Below are 19,215 nucleotides of genomic sequence, written 5' to 3'. Positions count from 1 at the left end.
CAGTAAATATAATGTAGTATAATATTAATTTATTTTATATAAAATATTATAAAGTATGTTGCACTCTAAAATTGCTATAAAATCAAAGCCATATGTCTAACCAAGTTATGTTCCAAATTTGAAGTTGACATCAAATTGTGGCTCCTGTGAGATTTAGTTTGGGCACTATACCAAAGAAAGCCACCGGGTTACACCCAAACTATATATATATATATATATATATATATATATATATATATATATATATATATATATATATATATATAAAAACTGATGCCGTTTTCTGTCACAACTTCTATTACAAAACAGTTATCAAATATGGAACATTAACTGAAACCTTTCCAACTATATGTTTTGTCAAGATTACAAAAAGATTAGATTTTCTAAAAAACAAGCAACAAATTTACCAAATCTATATATGTTTTTATATCTTGGTTTATACTAGGGATACACCGAATGTTCAGCAACCAAAATTATTACACAATAAAAAAAAGAACAAGAAAAGCAATGTGTAAATGCAGTTTAAATTTTTTATCGCCATTGTTTTTACATTTAACAATTTTTTAAATACATTTTATACATAAACATTTATGTATTTTATAGATCAAATCTGTTATTCAAAATAAAATAAAAATTTGATCCTGGCTGATGTTGCAAGATTATCATTAAAAAAAAAGCAGTTGACATGTTGAGCCTTGGTGCAGGAGATGCAGGTGTCTTCTTTTCTGAAATATTAATTAAGAAAAATCCTTCAAGATCTGTTATTCACCATGGTGCTGAGAACGTGTTTGGGATGGAACTGTGGCCTCGCAGCCTGGATGCACATGCAGGAAACGTGTTTTTGATTCTGGCTTGCATCATAATCCCCTTTTCTCCATCTCTCTCCTCAAGTAACCTGTCTCCTACCTACTTTCACTGGGTTAGATATTGAAAGCAGATGCACTGACAATACATCTTCACGTTAAAAAAACTTGCAACACCAGTTATAATCACTTCATAAAAAACAAACTGAAGGCATAAATGAGCTGCAAGCGTAATATTAAGAAGTCTTTTGTCGGCTAATGTGGAGCTCAGAGAGGCACTAGCTGTCCATTAGTCTGAGAGCCAGGAGGTTAATTAGTGTGAGTGATTAAGTGAGGGGACAGGAGCAGGGCTATGGCCGCTGTTCCACTGCAGCTCCAAGGACACAAGGACACTCCAAAAAACATCACCGCCTGAAAAGATTCCATCGAATCATCAGCGTCACCTGGGTGTACCTGTGCTCTTCTCACAGTAATCACCGCCAATCAGGACAAATAGCCTCTTTAGGAATTCACAAAAGATCACCATCAAGAAGTAGATAGCCAAGGCTAGGGTTTTTTGATCCACAGCTGTCCTGATGCAAAGTGAGCTGTTTGCAAACCAAAATCTAGTCGATTTATAAATCTATGATTTATAAAAATGTCTGCGGATGAAATATTAAATTATCAGCATGTCATAGGTGAACTTTTAAAAGCTTGTGGTCTGAAAGATTTTTTTTTTTTTTTTTTAATTTTATAAAGGACTTTTATGCTCACCAAGGCTGCATATACTAAAAAATCAGTAATAAGCCATTATATTACAGTTTAAAACAAATATTTTCTATTTAATATATTTTAAAATGTAATTTATTCTTGTGATGGCAAAGTTTAATTTCTCACAGGCACGACAGCAGTCTTGAGTGTTGAGTTTAACTAATTTTGTACAACAGATTATATTAAATATACAAAAATTCTCTGAAATAACATTAAGACACGACGCAACAACCAAACAAAGATGCCCGTCTGTTGTATGCATACATAGTATGATTTACTAAAATGCGTCTAATATTTTAAATATATTTAGGGGATTTTTCCTCAGGAAATGTTCACAACAACACAGATGTTAATGCACAGTCAAGTCATCTCAGTTGGCAAGGTGTATTTAAATAGAAATCACTACTACAGCACAAGACAGCACAATCACCTAAACAAGAAAATGCAGATATATTTCACACACATTCAAACTATACAAATGCAAATGGGTAGTACCTATTTTCAGGAGTAGCCTTAAAGGTTACATGCTACATTTTTAACTAGAGCTTTGAGGGATTCCTACAGAGAGAAACATCAATTTCAAAGAACATGAGGAGGACGGTGTCCTTTAAAAAATTTCAAATGAGCTTTCCGGCGTAACATGGAAATGAAATCTATGCCTTAGCTCTCCTCCGGGTATCAATCCCAACATTAGACAACAACATGCTTATGACAGCATATCAGAGATGCAGGCAGGATACGCTCACTCCATTAGAGCCGGGTTGACTTGACATAAAAACCACAGATATTCTAGTGTCTTCTAATCATGCATCTCAGGTCTGAGAGGAAGTGGAAGACAGATAGAATGTGCTGAAAGAGAGAGAACGGAGATGCGGATGGAAGTTATGGATACGAAAATGAAGGAGGGAGAAATGAGGGAGAGAAAAAGAGATTGTGACAAAGCAAGAGAGATGCCGATAAGGTGAGAGGGAGAGACTTTGAGCGGATAATTTAACCATCCCTTTCATTGTCATTGATAAACAATCTAGGTAGATAATTTCAATTCAAGTTTATTTGTATTGCGCTTTTTACGATACAAATACTTGCAAAGCAACTTTACAGAAAATTAGGTTTCTACAATATTTAGTAGTAGCTTATCAGTGATGACTGTCAGTAGAGAAGCTCTTAGAAGCCCAGTGCACGTATACTTTCTCAGGTTTAACTCAACGCGTGTCTGCATGTCCTCCCCACTCGCTTTTCGCCGCCTGATGAAGAGCTGCAAGATCTTCACCACACATCTTTCCATTGAGTCACCTTTCACTAATTAACATACAGCAATCGTGCAAGTGCAAAATAGAGTGTTCCACTGTTTATATGTGTGTGTGTTTGAGGGAACACCAGCTTCTGGGGGTACAATATCTCCAATCCCGCTGGTTCAGGTGGTTTTTGGTTTGGTAATAACTCCCTAGTCACTTATGAAAACTGGTAACTGTTAATGTTATACATCCCTTAACAAAACTGGCTCCCCATTAAACCAAAACGAAACTTTTTCTGTCCTTCTGAAATCCAACAATATTTAAAAACACACTATCTGTCAAATGTTTGGGGTCAGTAATTTTTTGGAAGAAATTAATTTGGGGTGTAAGAAAATATCGATACACGTGAGAATCACGATATTTTGTTTGGCGATACTGTATCGATTCTCAAAAATAGAATATCAATATTTTAAAAAATGTCGAAAGTCATATCAATGGCAGTTGTTTTGTTTTAAGTTCATGTCCCAACCGCTAGATAGCGGTCTCTGAACTTAAACAGTGACAGGAAATACTAACATTAGGGCATGTCACTAATGTTAGCGTTAATATAGTTCGCTGTCGGTGTACAAAGCTGAAAAGTCTCCACACTTGGCCTTTCTTTTGTAATGTCCTCGCACCTCGGTTCTACCGCTTGCCACGTCCCGTGTAAAAAGTCTTCACACGGGGCGTGGCTTGTGGGAGGGTCGGCTGCAGCTTTCTCTCAGGTTGGGGGCGTTTTGTGCCTTTGGGGCAGTGCTCGAATCGCGGTCTCGGCGATTCCACGTATTTCATGTATTTTCCATTCATTTATAAATACAAACTGAAAAACCTATGAAATCCAAGTTGAAAGGTTCTGTGAAATGTTTAACATCTGTATTTATTTTATTGTTTTACAATTGTTTTGTTTTCTTTAGGAATCCTGCAACCACTTTATTTTTCATTGATATTAAGCAGATGTAATTTTTGGTTCAAATCAAAATGTTATGACGTTGTATGTTACAATTGTAAACTTAAACTGTGAACCTTTAAAGCAGGGTCTAAAATATATATGGTCTTTTTTATAAAATACATTTTATACAAATTATACTCATTTTTTATATTTCTATTTAACTAAAGAATCCTGCAAGCTATAATTATTATTTAAGCCTATAGATTTTTTGCTAAGGTTTGCATATGGAGGTGTGTTTTTAATGACAGCTTTCCTAAAATATATATCCTATTCCTAAAATAAGAAATATCCCAATATATTGCCTTCCTTACAGTATCGCAATGTATCGCAACATATCGTATCGCAACTCCTATATTGTGATACGTATCGTATCGCCAGATTCTTGCCAATACACAGCCCTAAAATTAATACTTTTAGCAAGGATACATTATATTGATCAAAAGTGACAGTCAAGGCATTTATTATGTTGCAGAAGATTTTTATTCCTAATAAATACTGTTCTTTTGAACTTTATGCTCATCAAAGAATCCTGAAAAAAAATGCATCACGGTTTCCACAAAATTATTCAGCAGCACAAATGCTTTCAACTTTTATAATAATAAGACATGTTTATTATTCAGCAAATTAGCATATTAGAATGATTTCTAATATGGATCATGTGACACTGAAGACTAGAGTAATAATACTGAAATTTCAGTTTCACCATCACAAAAATAAAATACATGAAAAATATTTTACAGTAGAATAATAGTTATTTTAAATTGTAAGTTTTCACAACATTACTGTTTTTACTGTATTTTTAATTAAACATAGCTTTGGTGAGCATAAGAAACTTCTTTAGAAAATATTTTTTTAAATCCTACCGACCCCAATTGTTAGTGTATGTGCATGAATTGACTAAATAATCCGTTTTAAATGTTACAGAATCTAAATAACAGTTCCATGTAAGTTTATGATGAGCCCAATCACAGCCTCTGGTCTCCAACCCCTCTGAACCAGATGATCAAACACTTTCAACCAAGTAAGTTTTGCAGTTTATGAGAAATTGTCAAGAAATGAATTCGGCACGCTGGTTAGATTAGTCATCTATCTGAGCATTTTCTCTGTGGAAAGTGAGAATTTTCTCTTAGGTTGTAGAGCATGAGTGATATTTTTTTATTTCCTGCATGATCAAACATGTGATTAGCTATTCTAGACCTTCAAGTCCAGAATCCTTTTAATGGTACTTTAATAACAAATAATCAAGTATAACAAAAGGCAATTTAAAGTGAAATTCCCCTGACCAGAGGCACTCGATTTCATATACATACACAATTGGTAATTAGGAAATAACAGTCAAATAGTTATTAGATTATTTTGAAAAAGAAAAAGTGCAAATCACTAACTGCAATTGGTGGATACCTTTATTTTGTTAATTCAGTTTTAATGAGCTTTCTAAAACCGAATATTTAGGCACAATTAGAGTTAAACAAGGAAATTGTACAACTCATTTTACTTACAGGCTTGCATCTCAGTCTGCCGCCGGCAACGCTAAACTAGTATTAATACAATATCTCTAATAATCATTCATGGAAAACTGAAATGTGAAATTCACTTTTCAACCCTAATATTCTTCCATATACCTGTCTTTGTTTTCAATATTGTTTCAGCTTCAGCTGATAATGATAAGTTTTATAATGACAGTTCACCCAAAAACTTACTTTTATTTACTCACACTCATGTTATTTATTCTGTGGAACATAATAGAAGATATTTTGAGAAGTATCTCAGTGTTTTTTTTTTTTTTTTTTTTACCGATGGTCAAGTCAACGGTCATCAAAATGGTTTGGTTACCAACACCTTTCAAAAAATGTGAAGTTTCCGTCTTACAAAGAGAAGTACGAGAAGCTCATCAGCAGCGGCTTCAGAGAAAACGGATCGAGCAGCGACAACAACCCGTCGTCCCCGGAGTTTTTCATGTGAGTTTACCGGCACTTAATAGAGCAGCGGTGTGCAAAAGATGTGTTGGATTGGGCGCGCGCGGGTGGCAGTCACGGTTTCCGCTCACTTTTACTTTTGCAAAAAATTAGAAACATTTAACCCAGTAATGAAGAAATCGAGCTTTAGAGTTTAGCCCACCTAACTTTTGCTCTCCGCTTTCGGACAATAATAAGACATTTGCCATCGCCGAGTGGTTATCATTTTGTTTATTCTGTTGAAACTGTAATATGTGAAGGTATACTTTCATTTGATACTTCCTCTGTCCTACGCCTCGTGTTGCGTAACTTTTAAGTTCACATTTTTGTAAAGTTCAAGTGACACATGCTGGTTACATGAAAGCGTGGAGAAGTGTTTGAACTCATGTCGAGTGTCTAAACAGACTCATGCCCCTCATAAACTGAGCGAGACTCACATTGTTTCATTCAAACTCCATCACATTCTGTGTTGTTGTGAAGAACTCACTCAGTAATGTATTTATTTGTGTGTCGACCCCACATGCTGGTCATGTTGTGGCTGACGGTGTTTTGTGTTTCTTGTTCCTGAACGAACTGAGTTGAAATGCTCCGACTTAACATTCATTTTCTCATTGTCTGGTCCTGTCCACTTTTTTGGGACTCTGAGCAAAAAAGTGAGATCTTTCATCCTTTACATGAAACATTGCCTCCATTAATCTTGCGACAAACTCATTTTTGAGTTGTCATTGTCATTTTTGACACTGTCATTTTTGTACAACAATTTTACATATGTTTTGGCAAGAAGAGTGATTCTGTATGTAATATATTATATCAATACAGTACATGTATGTTTTAAGGATATTTTCTTTTCTTTTTTTTTCTCAAATCATCCTGCAGGCCAGGCTGGACACCCCGTTCCTGACTATACAATAACTAGGGATGCTTAGATCCGATACTCGGGATAGGTATCGGCTCCGATACTGGCATTTTCTGCGGATCGGGTATCAGTCAGACGAGACCGATCCAAATCCGATATTGTGCGTATACTATTCTTTGTTATTGTTGAGCCCCACGAAAGGCACAAAAACATTATAAAGCACCAAAACGTTTCCGTGCACATATTTCAAGTGTTCTGAAGCTGTTCCATAGTTTAATGTGAGGTACAGATTAATATTGAAGTCATTAAATTCAAGTTCACATAAACTCTTCTTTCCACTGCAGCTGTCTGTCATCCTCCATTCAGCAATCAAACTGTGTGTTGCGTTTGGTTACTACAGTCAAAACGATGAAACTCTCTTCAAGAGCGCTCAGTAACTGAGGTTTAAAACTGTTTAAAGAAAAGGCTCAATAAACTAACACACAGATTTAATACACTACGTATCAATATCACTTCCCTTTGCACTAGTGATGTCCGGCTCGTGAACGAATCGTTCGATTTAACCGGTTCTTCTTAGTGAACCGGCTGAACCAGTTCACCAAATCGGACTGAATTGTTTGAAATGGTCAGTGTCTCAAATAAGCATTACTTAAGTTATTCACTTTTTTAACGTGGCTGACACTCTCTCTGAGTCGAAATTCACCAATATCTCATAGTAATTAATTTACTCAAATAGCACACTGACTGAACTGCTGTGAAGAGAGAATGAACACGAGCAGAGCAGCATGTGTGTTGTACTAACTTTTCTATGTGGACTCGGAGGGCTGCGTAGCCTGTGCACTGTGACTCCATGTTGTTTCAAGTGCATCATTCTGCGCACGGGATGCGAATAAGTGCCCTGTGCCGCTCTATATTGGCCCCTTTAGTATTATAATATTCTTCTGTGCAATCAAAGATTATTAATAGTCTTTCTTGTTCTGTCCTATCTATCAGATGTTGCTGTCTTTATTACTGTGCTTATACATTTAAAAGAAACATCTTTTATATTTCTATATAAATGTATATACTTGTTTTTTTCATAAATGTATTTTACAACAATACAAAGAGCAATGTGTAACATTTTACCAGATTTTAGACTCATTCACTTTTATTTGTAAATAAATTATTTCACTAGATTTTAGAAAATGCTTGTGCACCTGTGATTTTTCTAGAATCTAGAGTATCTTTTGCTGCTGAATTATCCACTAACCTAGTTTATAATGGTATTTTTTGTCATAGATTATGATTATATATTTTTTCATTTGTTTTTTTTTTCATTAAAATGAAGTTGTTTATACGTAGTAGATTGTGTTTAACACGCAAAAGAGTGATGATCTGATCAACACAGAGAAGTATAGAAATTCTACATTGATTTAAAAAAAACTGTGCTGGTATCGGATTGGATCGGTATCAGCAGATACTCAGAATTTTCGGTATCGGATTGGACCGGTTCTGAAAAAATGGTATCGTTGCATCCCTAACAATAATATGTACTGCTCTTAAGCTGAGGCATAGAAGCAATACCGTCCATATCTACGGCACAACATACGCTGCTTTCAATACATCCTCACACATAAATATTTCAGGCACAGACGATGCTGAAACTGAAACAAAACTCTTAATAAAGATGTGTTTGAAGTGTTGGCCTTACTTTGACCTGAGAACAGATATGCTTAAATTAAATCTAAATTTAAATAGAAAACACTAATTAAAGATCAACATAAAAACAGCAATGGTGTCCATACAGGCAAAAAGGTGTTGTTTTTCAAACTATGTAACCCTAAGGTTGACATATCTGACAGATTACTGTGTGACGACTTCCGGTTTTCCCAGACGTAACCAATTCACTCTAAATTGTGCAATGGAGCAGTGGTGCACATGATAGCTCTATTGTTTGTCAATGCAAATGCACTGTCAGATAAATGCCGTGACAGGTACAGTATCTTACGCTTCCTATACTAATAAGAAAAGGAGTGAGAAAAGGGCCTGGTGATGACGTTTATAAACTTCATGGCAACTAAGTATAAGCTAAGATCTATTAGAATGCTCCACATAAAAGAGATTAATAAGAATAGCCATGATATCCACTGCAAGATGTCATTTGCTTTGTCTGGGTTACTTAGGCTCGTTACACCTATTTAATTAAAAGGTGGATTTAAAAAATCTGATCGACAACTACCCTGACCATTACACACATAAATAATACAGCTGAGTTTACTTGTATCCATTTCGATCGAAGAGCTAACAAAGTCGGTTGCTAATTATCGCTAAATAAAATCAGGACTTCGACGTGAAACAGATAGTTAACAAATAATTATTAAATGAAATATATGAAATATTGATCTGAACTTAAATTATATGAGTTAAAAAGGTTGCTGATGTGTCTAGGCACACTAAAGAATGACCATTAAATAATAAAGTATTCCAACGAGTCGTGTGGTAAAAATGTATAATTCTACGTATGATTTAGATTTCATAATTCTGACATTTAAACAATTAGTGTATGAAACGTGTGACTTATCCAAACATATTACGCATGTAGGTTTCTATTCAAATGTCTTATAGCTGTTTGTACACATTTAAGATATTTTAAGCACGGCAATTACATGCATATAGCATATATTCTACTTCAGCTACTTTCTTTTCATTTCAATTCAAACTTGCAAGTTCTAACATGCAACTCAGACCTGTATAGTAACTAATATTCCTACAGAACAGCCTATGTAAACACGCACACAAGAGCTCGTTTTAAACGCTTGTAACTATCGTAATAGCAGAGTTTTCATGGGTAGTAGTGTCAAAAGTCAACTGCACTTGTTTGACGGCGAGCCGGTGAGTGAAAAGTGTGCACACAGCACCAAAACAAAAACACACCTTTGACCAGAGAAAGCAACACTACTTACCGTCTCTGCAGAGTCTCATGGCTTCGCGATTTTTCCCGCACTCTTTCAAACTTTCCTCCAATTCTGTACCTGAGGAAGCGATTTGGATCGCGTTACATAAATAGTTACACTTGCTGGCTTGTTCTCGCGTTTCTTAATATTTCAAAACTGCACGCAATCGGGCGAAAGCTCGCGATTTGACGCGGCTGCCCGCTGAAACGCAATGGCCGACGGCGGCCGATCAACTCACCGTCGCTCCCGTAGAGTTTCACAGCATCGACCCAGCTGCTCCAAGGCTGTCCCAGCATTATTTCAGGACTAGGCAGGGATCTGCGCTCCGCAACAGTCGCCATTGCTGTGGAGGCTTCTCCCCGCTGCTTCAGCTGCCTGGCCGCTCTGCGCTGCTGCTGCTGCTGCCCCCCCCTGACGTCATCATCGGCCCTTTCCGACATTCTTTCCGCTACAATGTAACAACACAGCAGTGAGCGCTTAGTGGCCGAGCGGATTCCTTCAATGAATGACATTGAGCCGAGTACGCGATTCGGTCGTCTTTGGTTCCCCTTATGCGTGCTGCACTAGGCGGAGCGTCTCGAAACGTACATTAAGAGCAGATTACAGAAATAAAAGTTTAAGAACGACCACCAAACTTCCTTTCGCTGAGGCGTATATGTTTAATAGTGAGGAAATCTAGGTTTCACTTGCGTGTGGGGAGAAATGTTTACCTTATTATGCCGTCACATATTAAAAAAACGTATATCCTCATAGGTTTCCGTTAAAAAGGTGAATTAATTGTCTTGGGAATTCCCCAATCTCCTAATACCGACGTCGACAAAAAATAAACCCAGCCACTAGATAATAAATAAGCTGCTACTTCTGAGAAAAAAACATGATGCCTGCTCCTTTGAACGACTTTGTTTGACCTACAACAAATGCTAACCAACTGAATCCCACTAGTACTATTTCTGGTGTTTTTTAGCTTGAGGGTTCTAAAATATATTGGCTGTGTTATATACAGAGTTATCGGCTATAAATCAAAATGCAGACTGTCTTGATTTCATGTGATCATTTTTGCATGACACAAGTCACAAGACCAGAGCTGTTTCATTTCAGTTTATCCCCTTGAAAGGAAGCGCGTAAACGATTCATACAGATAAAACTACCATATCTGAAACATACTTAAATATTTAGATTATATTTAAATGGTCTATTATCATTATTATTATTGCATCATTAAAGGGATAGTTCACCCAAAATCTGTAAGTCAATGTTTTGATAACATTCTTCAAAATATCTTCTTTTGTGCTCAAAAGAAGAAAGAAATTCATACACATTTGGAAAAACGTGAGAGTGAATAAAATGTTAATTTTTGGGTGAACCATCCCTTTAAAGGGATAGTTCACCCAAAAATTAAAATTCTGTGATTAATTACTCAACTTCATGTCGTTCCAAACCCGTAAGAGCTTTGTTCATCTTCAGAACACAAATTAAGATATTTTTGATGAAATCGGAGAGCTCTCTGACCCTGCATAGACAGCAACACAACTGTAATGTTCCCAGGTCCAGAAACGTAGTAAGGACATTGGTAAAACAGTCCATGTGAAATCAGTGGCTCAACTTAAATTTTGCGAAGCTACGAGAATACTTTTTGTACACAAAGAAAACAAAAATAACATAATTTATTCAAAAATTCTTCTCCACCGAGTTACGTCTTCCGCCATTTTGGAGAGTATCCAAGAATGTATTTGACGTAATCAGCGTTGTTTACATTCGGGGGAAAAGTGCGAGCATAAACATAATCTGCGTTTTTTACTCTTAGAGGAAAGCGTGTGTATGTGTTGTGATAATCTCTAAAATGGCAGAAGACGGTAACTTGTGAGTAATGATTGACAGAATTTTCATTTTGGGGTGAACTAACCCTTTAAGATTGCTTTTTCATTTGAAACTTGGTAACACTACATGTAAACATGACAGTGGTCACACTCATGACCAGTAAGAAAACCCAGAGTCCCATTCTGGCTGATTCACAGTTAAAAGCAAAGTAAAAGTTGAAAGACAAGTTTTATTTTTGGATCCTCATTTCCTTTTGACAAGAAGTGCTTGATAGTAACTTGCAGCTTTTTATATGGATATTACCCAGCAAACTGATGAATAAATAGACTCTGTAGTATCCCTGCTGGTTATATTTGTGACCAGAAATAAAACCCAAAGTACTTTCAGTAATTTTTTTAAATGCATGCAGTTTGTTACGTCAGGCTATCCAAGGAGCAAAACAAATCTGTTCACTTAAAAATCAAGAGTGAAAAAGGTTAAGACAATAGTGCATTTGGCAGGCTATTTTAAGGACAGCCATGGATTAATCATTTGATGCACTGAGCATTGTTTTGTCACACTGGTATTATCATATCTAGATCTGATAGATTTTCAACACAGTAATTTATCTAAAGAACAGTCTGACTCAGTTGCACAAACTTGCATTGCTGCAAATCTTTGCCAAACTTTGCAAATTTTCACAAACACCATCTGGTTGATAAGGTTAGAGGTATAGTTAAAGACTATGTCATTAAGTATAAACAAAAAATGTCCACACTTTTGCGTGCTCTAAAACTAATGTGCTCTGATCAGCCATATGTTAATGAATCACATTTTGGAGCACAGGCAATTTCAAATAAATTCTAGGCTATACTTAGCCATTTCGCCACTTGCAAGAATGTGTCTCATATACAATCAAATATGTCTTGGCCAATTCATCTAGAATAAGAACAGATAATAGAGGCAAACAGGTTTTAATCGGATGCAAAATAGCTTCAAGTTGAATTTGTGCTTTATGCAGTCATTGCCTAATGTGTTTATATTAAACACAGTTTATACGATATACAGAACACCTACTGCAAAAATGTTTTGATTAATAGGAATTACTCCGTTTTCCCTTCTTGACTGTATTCTAGTCCTTAAACCCTATTTTTTTAGACTATAGTTTTCTAATATGAATCTACTAACAGTTTACTACCATAGCCCATTAAAGGAACAGTTCACCCAAAAATGAAAATTTGCTGAAAACTTACTCACCCTCAGGCAAGCCATGATGTTTGTTTGCTTATTGGAACACATTTAGAGAAATTTAGTATTACTTACAGACTGTGAAGTTCAAACATCTGATAAAAACATCACAATGATCCACAAGTAATCCACATGACTCATGTACATCAATTAATGGCTTGTGAAGTGAAATGCAGTGTGTTTGCAAGAAACAAATCCATCATCAAGATGGTTTTAACAAAACGTTGCTTCTAGCTAAAAGATGAGTCTTCTATCCATAATATTGTTTTCTACAGTGAAAAAGTTGTCTCATCTGAATCAGGAGATAAATATGTACTGAAATTTCACCCAGATGCAACAGTTTAAAGTAAAAAATGTCTTAATTATGGATTTGTTTCTTACAAACACACAGCTTTTTTCTTCACAAGACATTAATTGATTGACTGAAGTGTCTTGTCCTGATGGCACCCATTCACTACAGAGGATCATTTGTGACCCTGGACCACAAAACTAGACTTAAGTCAATGGGGTATATTTTTATCAATAGCCAAAAAAACATTGTCAAAATTAAAGATTTTTCTTTTATGCCAAAAATCATTAGGACATTAAGTAAAGATCATGTTCCATGACAATATTTTGTACATTTCTTACCATAAATATATCAAAACATAATTTTTCATTAGTAATATGCATTGCTAAGAACTTTATTTGGACAACTTTAAAGGCGATTTTCTCAATATTTTGATTTTTTGCACCCCTCAGATTCCAGATGTTCAAGTAGTTGTATCTCAGCCAAATATTGTCCTATTATAACAAACCACACATCAAAGAGGAAAGCTTATTTATTCAGCTTTCAGGTGATGTATAAATCTAAATTTCGAGAAATTGACCCTTATGACTGGTTTTGTGGTCCAGGGTCACATTTGGTAAGCAAGAGAGCAAGCTAAATTACTCCAAATCTGTTCTGATAAAGAAACAAATTTGAATGGCCTGAGGGTGAGTACATTTTCAACAAATTCTAGTTTGTGGGTGAACTATTTCTTTTGAAATGAATAAAATATGCACTTAAGTTTAATCAAATAAAAATATATTAATTATTTCATTTTTGACATAATATTATTTCATACCTTGTCAAAAGTAAAAATTGGAACAAAACTGGTCAAGTCAGTAGATCCTCATCAGCTATGGTGATTCCAGACTGCCACCCAAGCTGGTGAGGGAATCTGCAGAAAGGAAACAGATGAAGGGGCAGATTAATGTTAGCAGCATTATTTTAATACTCAGTGTATAATAATCAGAGTTTAGGGAATTAGCCATTTGTTTTTTGACAGAGGAGCCTTTATGACCTAAGGCCTGTGGCTTTCTTCTCTACAGTTTTTACTAGCTCAAGATCTTCTTATGGAGGAGCCCGTCGCTACAGAGTAATCCAATCCAATAACGACTATCCCTGGCTAACCATCTGAGAGCCCTTCAGTTGACAGCCTGATAATCCGTCTCAGGGATATAAAGCAACCAGTGAAAATGTTTTGACTTTCTAGCCTATGCTCAGTGCAATATCAAATTCATTACCTATTTAATAATATAAAATAAGCAGAATTTGCACTCGATGACTGTACTACAATCCATTTATTTAAATCAAAAAATGTTTCTGGTACGTATTTTCAGAATAAGTCTGTATCTGAATAAATTATAATAGACATGATGAGTAATTTCAAAACACAGAGAAAATAACAGAATTACACAAACGGCTTCATTCTGATGTGAATTGGATGACTATCAGCCTGTTGTTTGTGTCAATGGAAAGTGATGAATGCACTACGCATCAAGTGTCTGTATGAGAGAGTCTGAATTATGACTTATGATGAGATGTTGCAAAGATTTCCCCTTCGGTGCGTCTACCATTCTACAGAACTACACAAGAATTGCAGTTTCCAGCACAAACACACCCACTCTTGGTCAACCTTACAGGGGGTGCATAGAGTTAAACTAAAAACAATTAATATTCCAAATTTAGCATGCATTATACAATAACTTTGAAGTACTACATGAGATTTTATTTTGAAGAAACAGTCGAACTGTTGTTATTTTATATATGATTCATTTTATTATATATATATGAAACCACATGCAAAACATATACATATAAAATAAGATTTGATTTAAAATGTTTAGGAGCTAACTGTTTAAAAGTAAGTTGGCAGATTATGTAAACAGCCCTAATTTTCCTCTCCTCATTATTTCCCCTTTTGTATAAAGTTTTATTTACAACTTTGAGAGCCATGAGACCTTTTTGTAAAATGTCATGTCCTTGAAGTTTTACAAGTGTTCAATGCCAATGTTTACTAATTAAAATGATTCTTACGGCTCCATTTATTTCTAGCTCTGTCCACTTGTTTGCATCCACTAGGTAACTTCAAATGAGCAAGTGCACTTGGGAAAGTGAAAGCAATCATGGCAGGATCCACCAGTCTTTAGAATGGCTCCCACAACAACTTTTCCGTAAGGACTAAACATAGCGGGTTTGTCACAGAGCGAATCGAACAAAGTAAACTTGAGTATTAGGTCACCAAAATAAAATGTTACACACATAAGAGGGGGAGGGGGACGGCATCAGGTTTAGCTTCCTCGCTAACTGAGCAGCTGAAACCAGCCATTGGTGGCACTGCTGTAGCATGCAACTGGCTAACTGGCAGAACAGACATATTAGCAGCTGATCTCGATGTCATCATTGTTCTCTTACCAATGCCCTGGACTTCAGAGGTCCCGGTTGAGCTCTAGAGAGAACAAAGGCGCAGGCTTTAGGGCGTATTGAAAATGAAGATCAGTTCAAAGAGCGAGTGCAGTGCTCAGTGACTGTGGAGGTCTTTACCAGGTGCTTCCATGTCTGTTTACCAGGCAGCATTCTGGGACAAGAACGTCACTGACTGACTCCAGCAGCACGCATGCACCGAGCACGCCTGTCACTGGACAGTATGGTGGTGTGTCAAAAACGAGCGCGCTGCCTCCCTAGAAAGCATTTCTGGGCGTCGTTCGAGCACTTGCAACGCACCCGTGCGTTTTTGTGAGTCGTTTGTGCTGTCGGGACGCGTTCGCATCAGCTTTTCAAGCGTCCCAGACGCGCCCTCGCTGCCCAAATAGGCAGTCTAGAACTAGGAAGGCGGCTCAATGGGTTTTGAAACACAGCCCGCTCGCTACTGCACTTCGCTATAACGCTTTTGCATACATATGGAGAAGTAAAAACACACTAATCAGAGGCACACGCTGCCGACACAACTTTGAAATGACATTGGCGATATCACAACGACAAAAACCCTTGCCGTTTAGGGATATGCTTGCTGTAGCGATTTGTGAATCTTACGAGTCGGATCTCTTCAATGAACAAGTTCACTAAACCAATTCGACTCGCACTGGAACCGACACGTTGAACGAAAACCTTTCGAATAATGAGATAAGAACCGATAAATAACTGAGCTGATATGAATATAATCAAGTTTCAAAATGTAAATGAATATTTTATTGATGTTCTAAATTACTTTGTTTGTGGGCTGAATCAATCGTTATTTTTTAAACGGTTATTTGAAATAAACTGATTTGAATGAACCGATTCGCGGACGTACGACCATGGTCAAAACAGCCTTTTTTCACAAATCTGACGTTGTTATGTCGTAAAAGAATTGTTGAATTTCTTTTTAACGGTTCTTTAAAACGAACTGTTCTAATGAACCGATTCTCTGAAATGAGTCAGACTTCACACCACTGTCAAAAACTATTGAGCTGCCTACCTATTCAGCACTTCTGGATATCACACGGATTGTTTTTAAACGTGTGAATTAGCAATTTACCAACTTCTTCTAAATGACTTGGATAACGGTCAAACAAAACCTTAAAAATTTGGGAAACTGCTGTGATTCGTTCTGTGGGGTCGGCGGGTTCATTCGGCTCGTTTGCTTCGCAACAGAGGCGGGGCTCTGATACTCTGTGTGTCCGTGCGCGCGTATCAATAAAGTTTTTTTCCCGAATAGTTCAGTCAGAGTGCCTTTTGGAAAATGGGTAGCATCACTGATGGTAAAGATTTCTTTGTTTTGGTGTATATTTAGTGTTTGCTTTTTATGTGTGCAGATCAGTGTGATTTATTACAACGGTGCCCGGGTGTATGCGTTTTGTAAAAGCACTCGCTTAAAATGAGCTCAATATGAGGATATATAGCTAGTTAGCCATGCTAAAACTGATGCACTGTTTGTGTATATATATATATATATATATATATATATATATATATATATATATATATATATATATATATATATATATATATATATACACAATATAAACAATTCAAACCGTAACTATAGTCCAGCCAAATTTGTTCATGTGATACATTTTAGAACATTAGCTGTTTTATGTGGTTTATTGTCTAGTAAGCTTCAACAGTGCTTCTTAAATGTTATATGTGTCCCAGATGAGGTTATTCGGAAGCGTCTTCTTATTGATGGAGATGGAGCTGGAGACGATAGGCGCATTAACGTGCTTATGAAGAGCTTTACTAAATGGTGTCATTCCAATTTCTCACCAGAGGAAGGGTAATTAAACTCTTATTATGATCTGTGATTTCTCTAATTTCTTATAATGTAGCTTATTGTACTGAGTAGTTACCATAGCCTTCTGTATAATGACTTGATTGTCTCTGTTGCTGCAGGTTCTCACAGTATCAGAGGATGTTGACAACTTTGGCTCAGTGTGAATTCTCCATGGGGAAAACCCTGCTTGTGTATGACATGAACCTGAAAGAAATGGAGAATTATGAAGCAATCTATGCAGATATTGGTAAGACCTCCAGTTGATATGCCTGTGTGACTTTGTCAGGTATCATTACGATTTGTCGAGTTGCTTAGCAAAATATTCTTGTTTCTTCTCTTCAATATAGAGAGAAGTATAACTTCAGCCCATGAAAAAATTGCAGAGTGCAAGAAGGAGATCCAGAGAGCGAAAAGGATACGAAAAAACCGCCAAGGTTCAGCACAGCTTCTTTGGAGAAAACTGACATTCTGTCCTTTTTATTGTTTTCATCACTCATTTCTGCTGTTCTCTAATCTAATTCTCATTTGTAGAGTATGATGCTTTGGCTAGAGTTATCAAGCAACATCCAGACAGACATGAGACCTTAAAGTAGGTTTGAAATTCATGTGTGGGTCAAATCACATATGTATTAGCATTATTATCTGTATTAGTTCACTGTGTATTAAATCTGTAGTCTGTATATCCTTTATAAAAAATGACAAGCGGGACACCCTACGGCAGGGATGCATCTCGACCCACCAGCTATTGAAGTGTTTTTGTGATCTTATTTCTGCAGGCAGCTTGAGGCTTTAGACAAAGAGCTTCAGCAGCTTTCACACATCAAAGAAAATGTGGAGGACAAGGTAAGGGAATGAGGAATTTCTTGATGGTTTTGTAGAAATACACCAGCATATGCTTAAATATTTACTCAGATCTTTTTTTTTTTTTTTTTTTTTTTTTTTTAACCATGTTCAGTTGGAACTTCGTAAGAAACAGTTCCATGTCCTTCTCACCACCATTCAGGAACTTCAGCAGACTTTGGAGAGTAAGTTGTTAAACTGAATAAAGGCTGGACTACCCAGATGTGTACTGATTTTTAAACTGCTTTGCTGCTACCAATGATTAGGTTTAGTTCCGATCAGGTTGTAATCATCTTCCTGTTTTATGGTCTAAATTTGTGTTTGGTTATCTTTTTAGATGATGAGAAGATGGAAAGTGATGATACCCAGGAGAGCTCGATGGAAAATGGAGACTAGACTAACATTTTTCCAGTTTTTTTCTGGGGTTGTACCTAATATCTTGTTATTTTTATTTTTCATGAACTTTTTTTTAAATTCAGTTTCTTTTTTGATGTTGGTGATGTACAGAATTGAAGTGATTTCTTTACAAATTGAAAGTTGTTTTATTTTAGCATGTGACCCCTTTTAGGTGAAGGTTTGAGCACAACATAAAACATCTTTGAACAAATACTGTATGCGTAGTAATCATATATCGTGCCCTTTAATCCAGAGTCGTAATAAATTGGGTAATTAATACTTTTTTGTAGCAAGGATGCTTTAAAATGATCAAATTGATGATAAAGACATTTATAATGTTACAAAAGATTTCTATTTCTGATAAATGCTGTTCTTCTTAACTTTCTATTCATCAAAGAAACCGGAAAGAAATCTACTTGGCTGTTTTAAACATAATAATAATAATAATTGTTTTTTGAGCACCAAATCAGAATGATTTCTGAAGCATTCTAATGAGGCTAAAAATTCAGCTTTGAAAACACAGGAATAAATGACAATTTAAAATTCATACAAATAGAAAACAGTTATTTTAAATAGTAAAAATGGTAAATATTTGTACTGTTTTTGCTGTACTTTGGATCAAATAAATCCAGGGTTTGTGAGCAGAAGAGACATTTTTAAAAACATTAAACTGTTCAAAAACCATTTGACTGGCAGTGTATGCTCATAGCGATGAATGATTAGGCCCCTCCCGAACCTATGTTTGGAACTATATTTATTTTAAAGAAATATAGCACAACCACACTTTATTTCACAAGAAATTTGTTCGTGAGTAACGTACATAAACCAGCAGATGTCACTGCTTCTACAATAAGGAAC

The 19,215-nt window shown here is 36.0% G+C and overlaps 2 protein-coding genes across 2 annotated transcripts in view; one reads left to right on the top strand and one right to left on the bottom strand.

Moving 5' to 3' along the window:
- The window catches only part of LOC109051465 (ataxin-7), a 32,689-nt gene extending 16,825 nt beyond the window's left edge, over positions 1–15,864 (bottom strand). The window contains exons 1-5 of the mRNA XM_042734331.1: positions 15,414–15,864; positions 15,285–15,318; positions 13,672–13,767; positions 9,759–9,968; positions 9,530–9,598 (exon numbers count right to left, since the gene is read on the bottom strand). Of these exons, the coding sequence (XP_042590265.1) occupies positions 9,530–9,598; positions 9,759–9,960 (271 nt within the window). The 5' untranslated portion in view covers positions 9,961–9,968; positions 13,672–13,767; positions 15,285–15,318; positions 15,414–15,864. The remainder of the gene's footprint in view (positions 1–9,529; positions 9,599–9,758; positions 9,969–13,671; positions 13,768–15,284; positions 15,319–15,413) is intronic.
- Positions 15,865–16,452: 588 nt separating this feature from the next.
- Positions 16,453–18,570, top strand: thoc7 (THO complex 7). Its single transcript, XM_019064259.2, has 8 exons — positions 16,453–16,609; positions 17,004–17,124; positions 17,241–17,368; positions 17,469–17,555; positions 17,653–17,710; positions 17,898–17,964; positions 18,077–18,146; positions 18,299–18,570. Exons 1-8 carry the CDS (start codon positions 16,591–16,593, stop codon positions 18,355–18,357), a joined length of 609 nt encoding a protein of 202 aa, XP_018919804.1. The 5' UTR covers positions 16,453–16,590; the 3' UTR covers positions 18,358–18,570.
- The last annotated feature ends 645 nt before the right edge of the window (positions 18,571–19,215 follow it).

Source organism: Cyprinus carpio, chromosome B11 (assembly GCF_018340385.1).
Source record: "Cyprinus carpio isolate SPL01 chromosome B11, ASM1834038v1, whole genome shotgun sequence".
Classification (NCBI taxonomy): Eukaryota; Metazoa; Chordata; class Actinopteri; order Cypriniformes; family Cyprinidae; genus Cyprinus; species Cyprinus carpio.
The sequence above is the reverse complement of the archived record's forward strand: the minus strand, read 5'-3'. Positions and strand labels throughout refer to the sequence as shown.

What these genes read in the sequence shown, in the direction of transcription:
- thoc7 (XM_019064259.2), top strand. An exon ending in GACAGACATGAGACCTTAAA is followed by an intron (nt 17,711 to 17,897) that starts GTAGGTTTGAAA and finishes TTATTTCTGCAG; the next exon opens with GCAGCTTGAGGCTTTAGACA. An exon ending in AAGAAAATGTGGAGGACAAG is followed by an intron (nt 17,965 to 18,076) that starts GTAAGGGAATGA and finishes AACCATGTTCAG; the next exon opens with TTGGAACTTCGTAAGAAACA.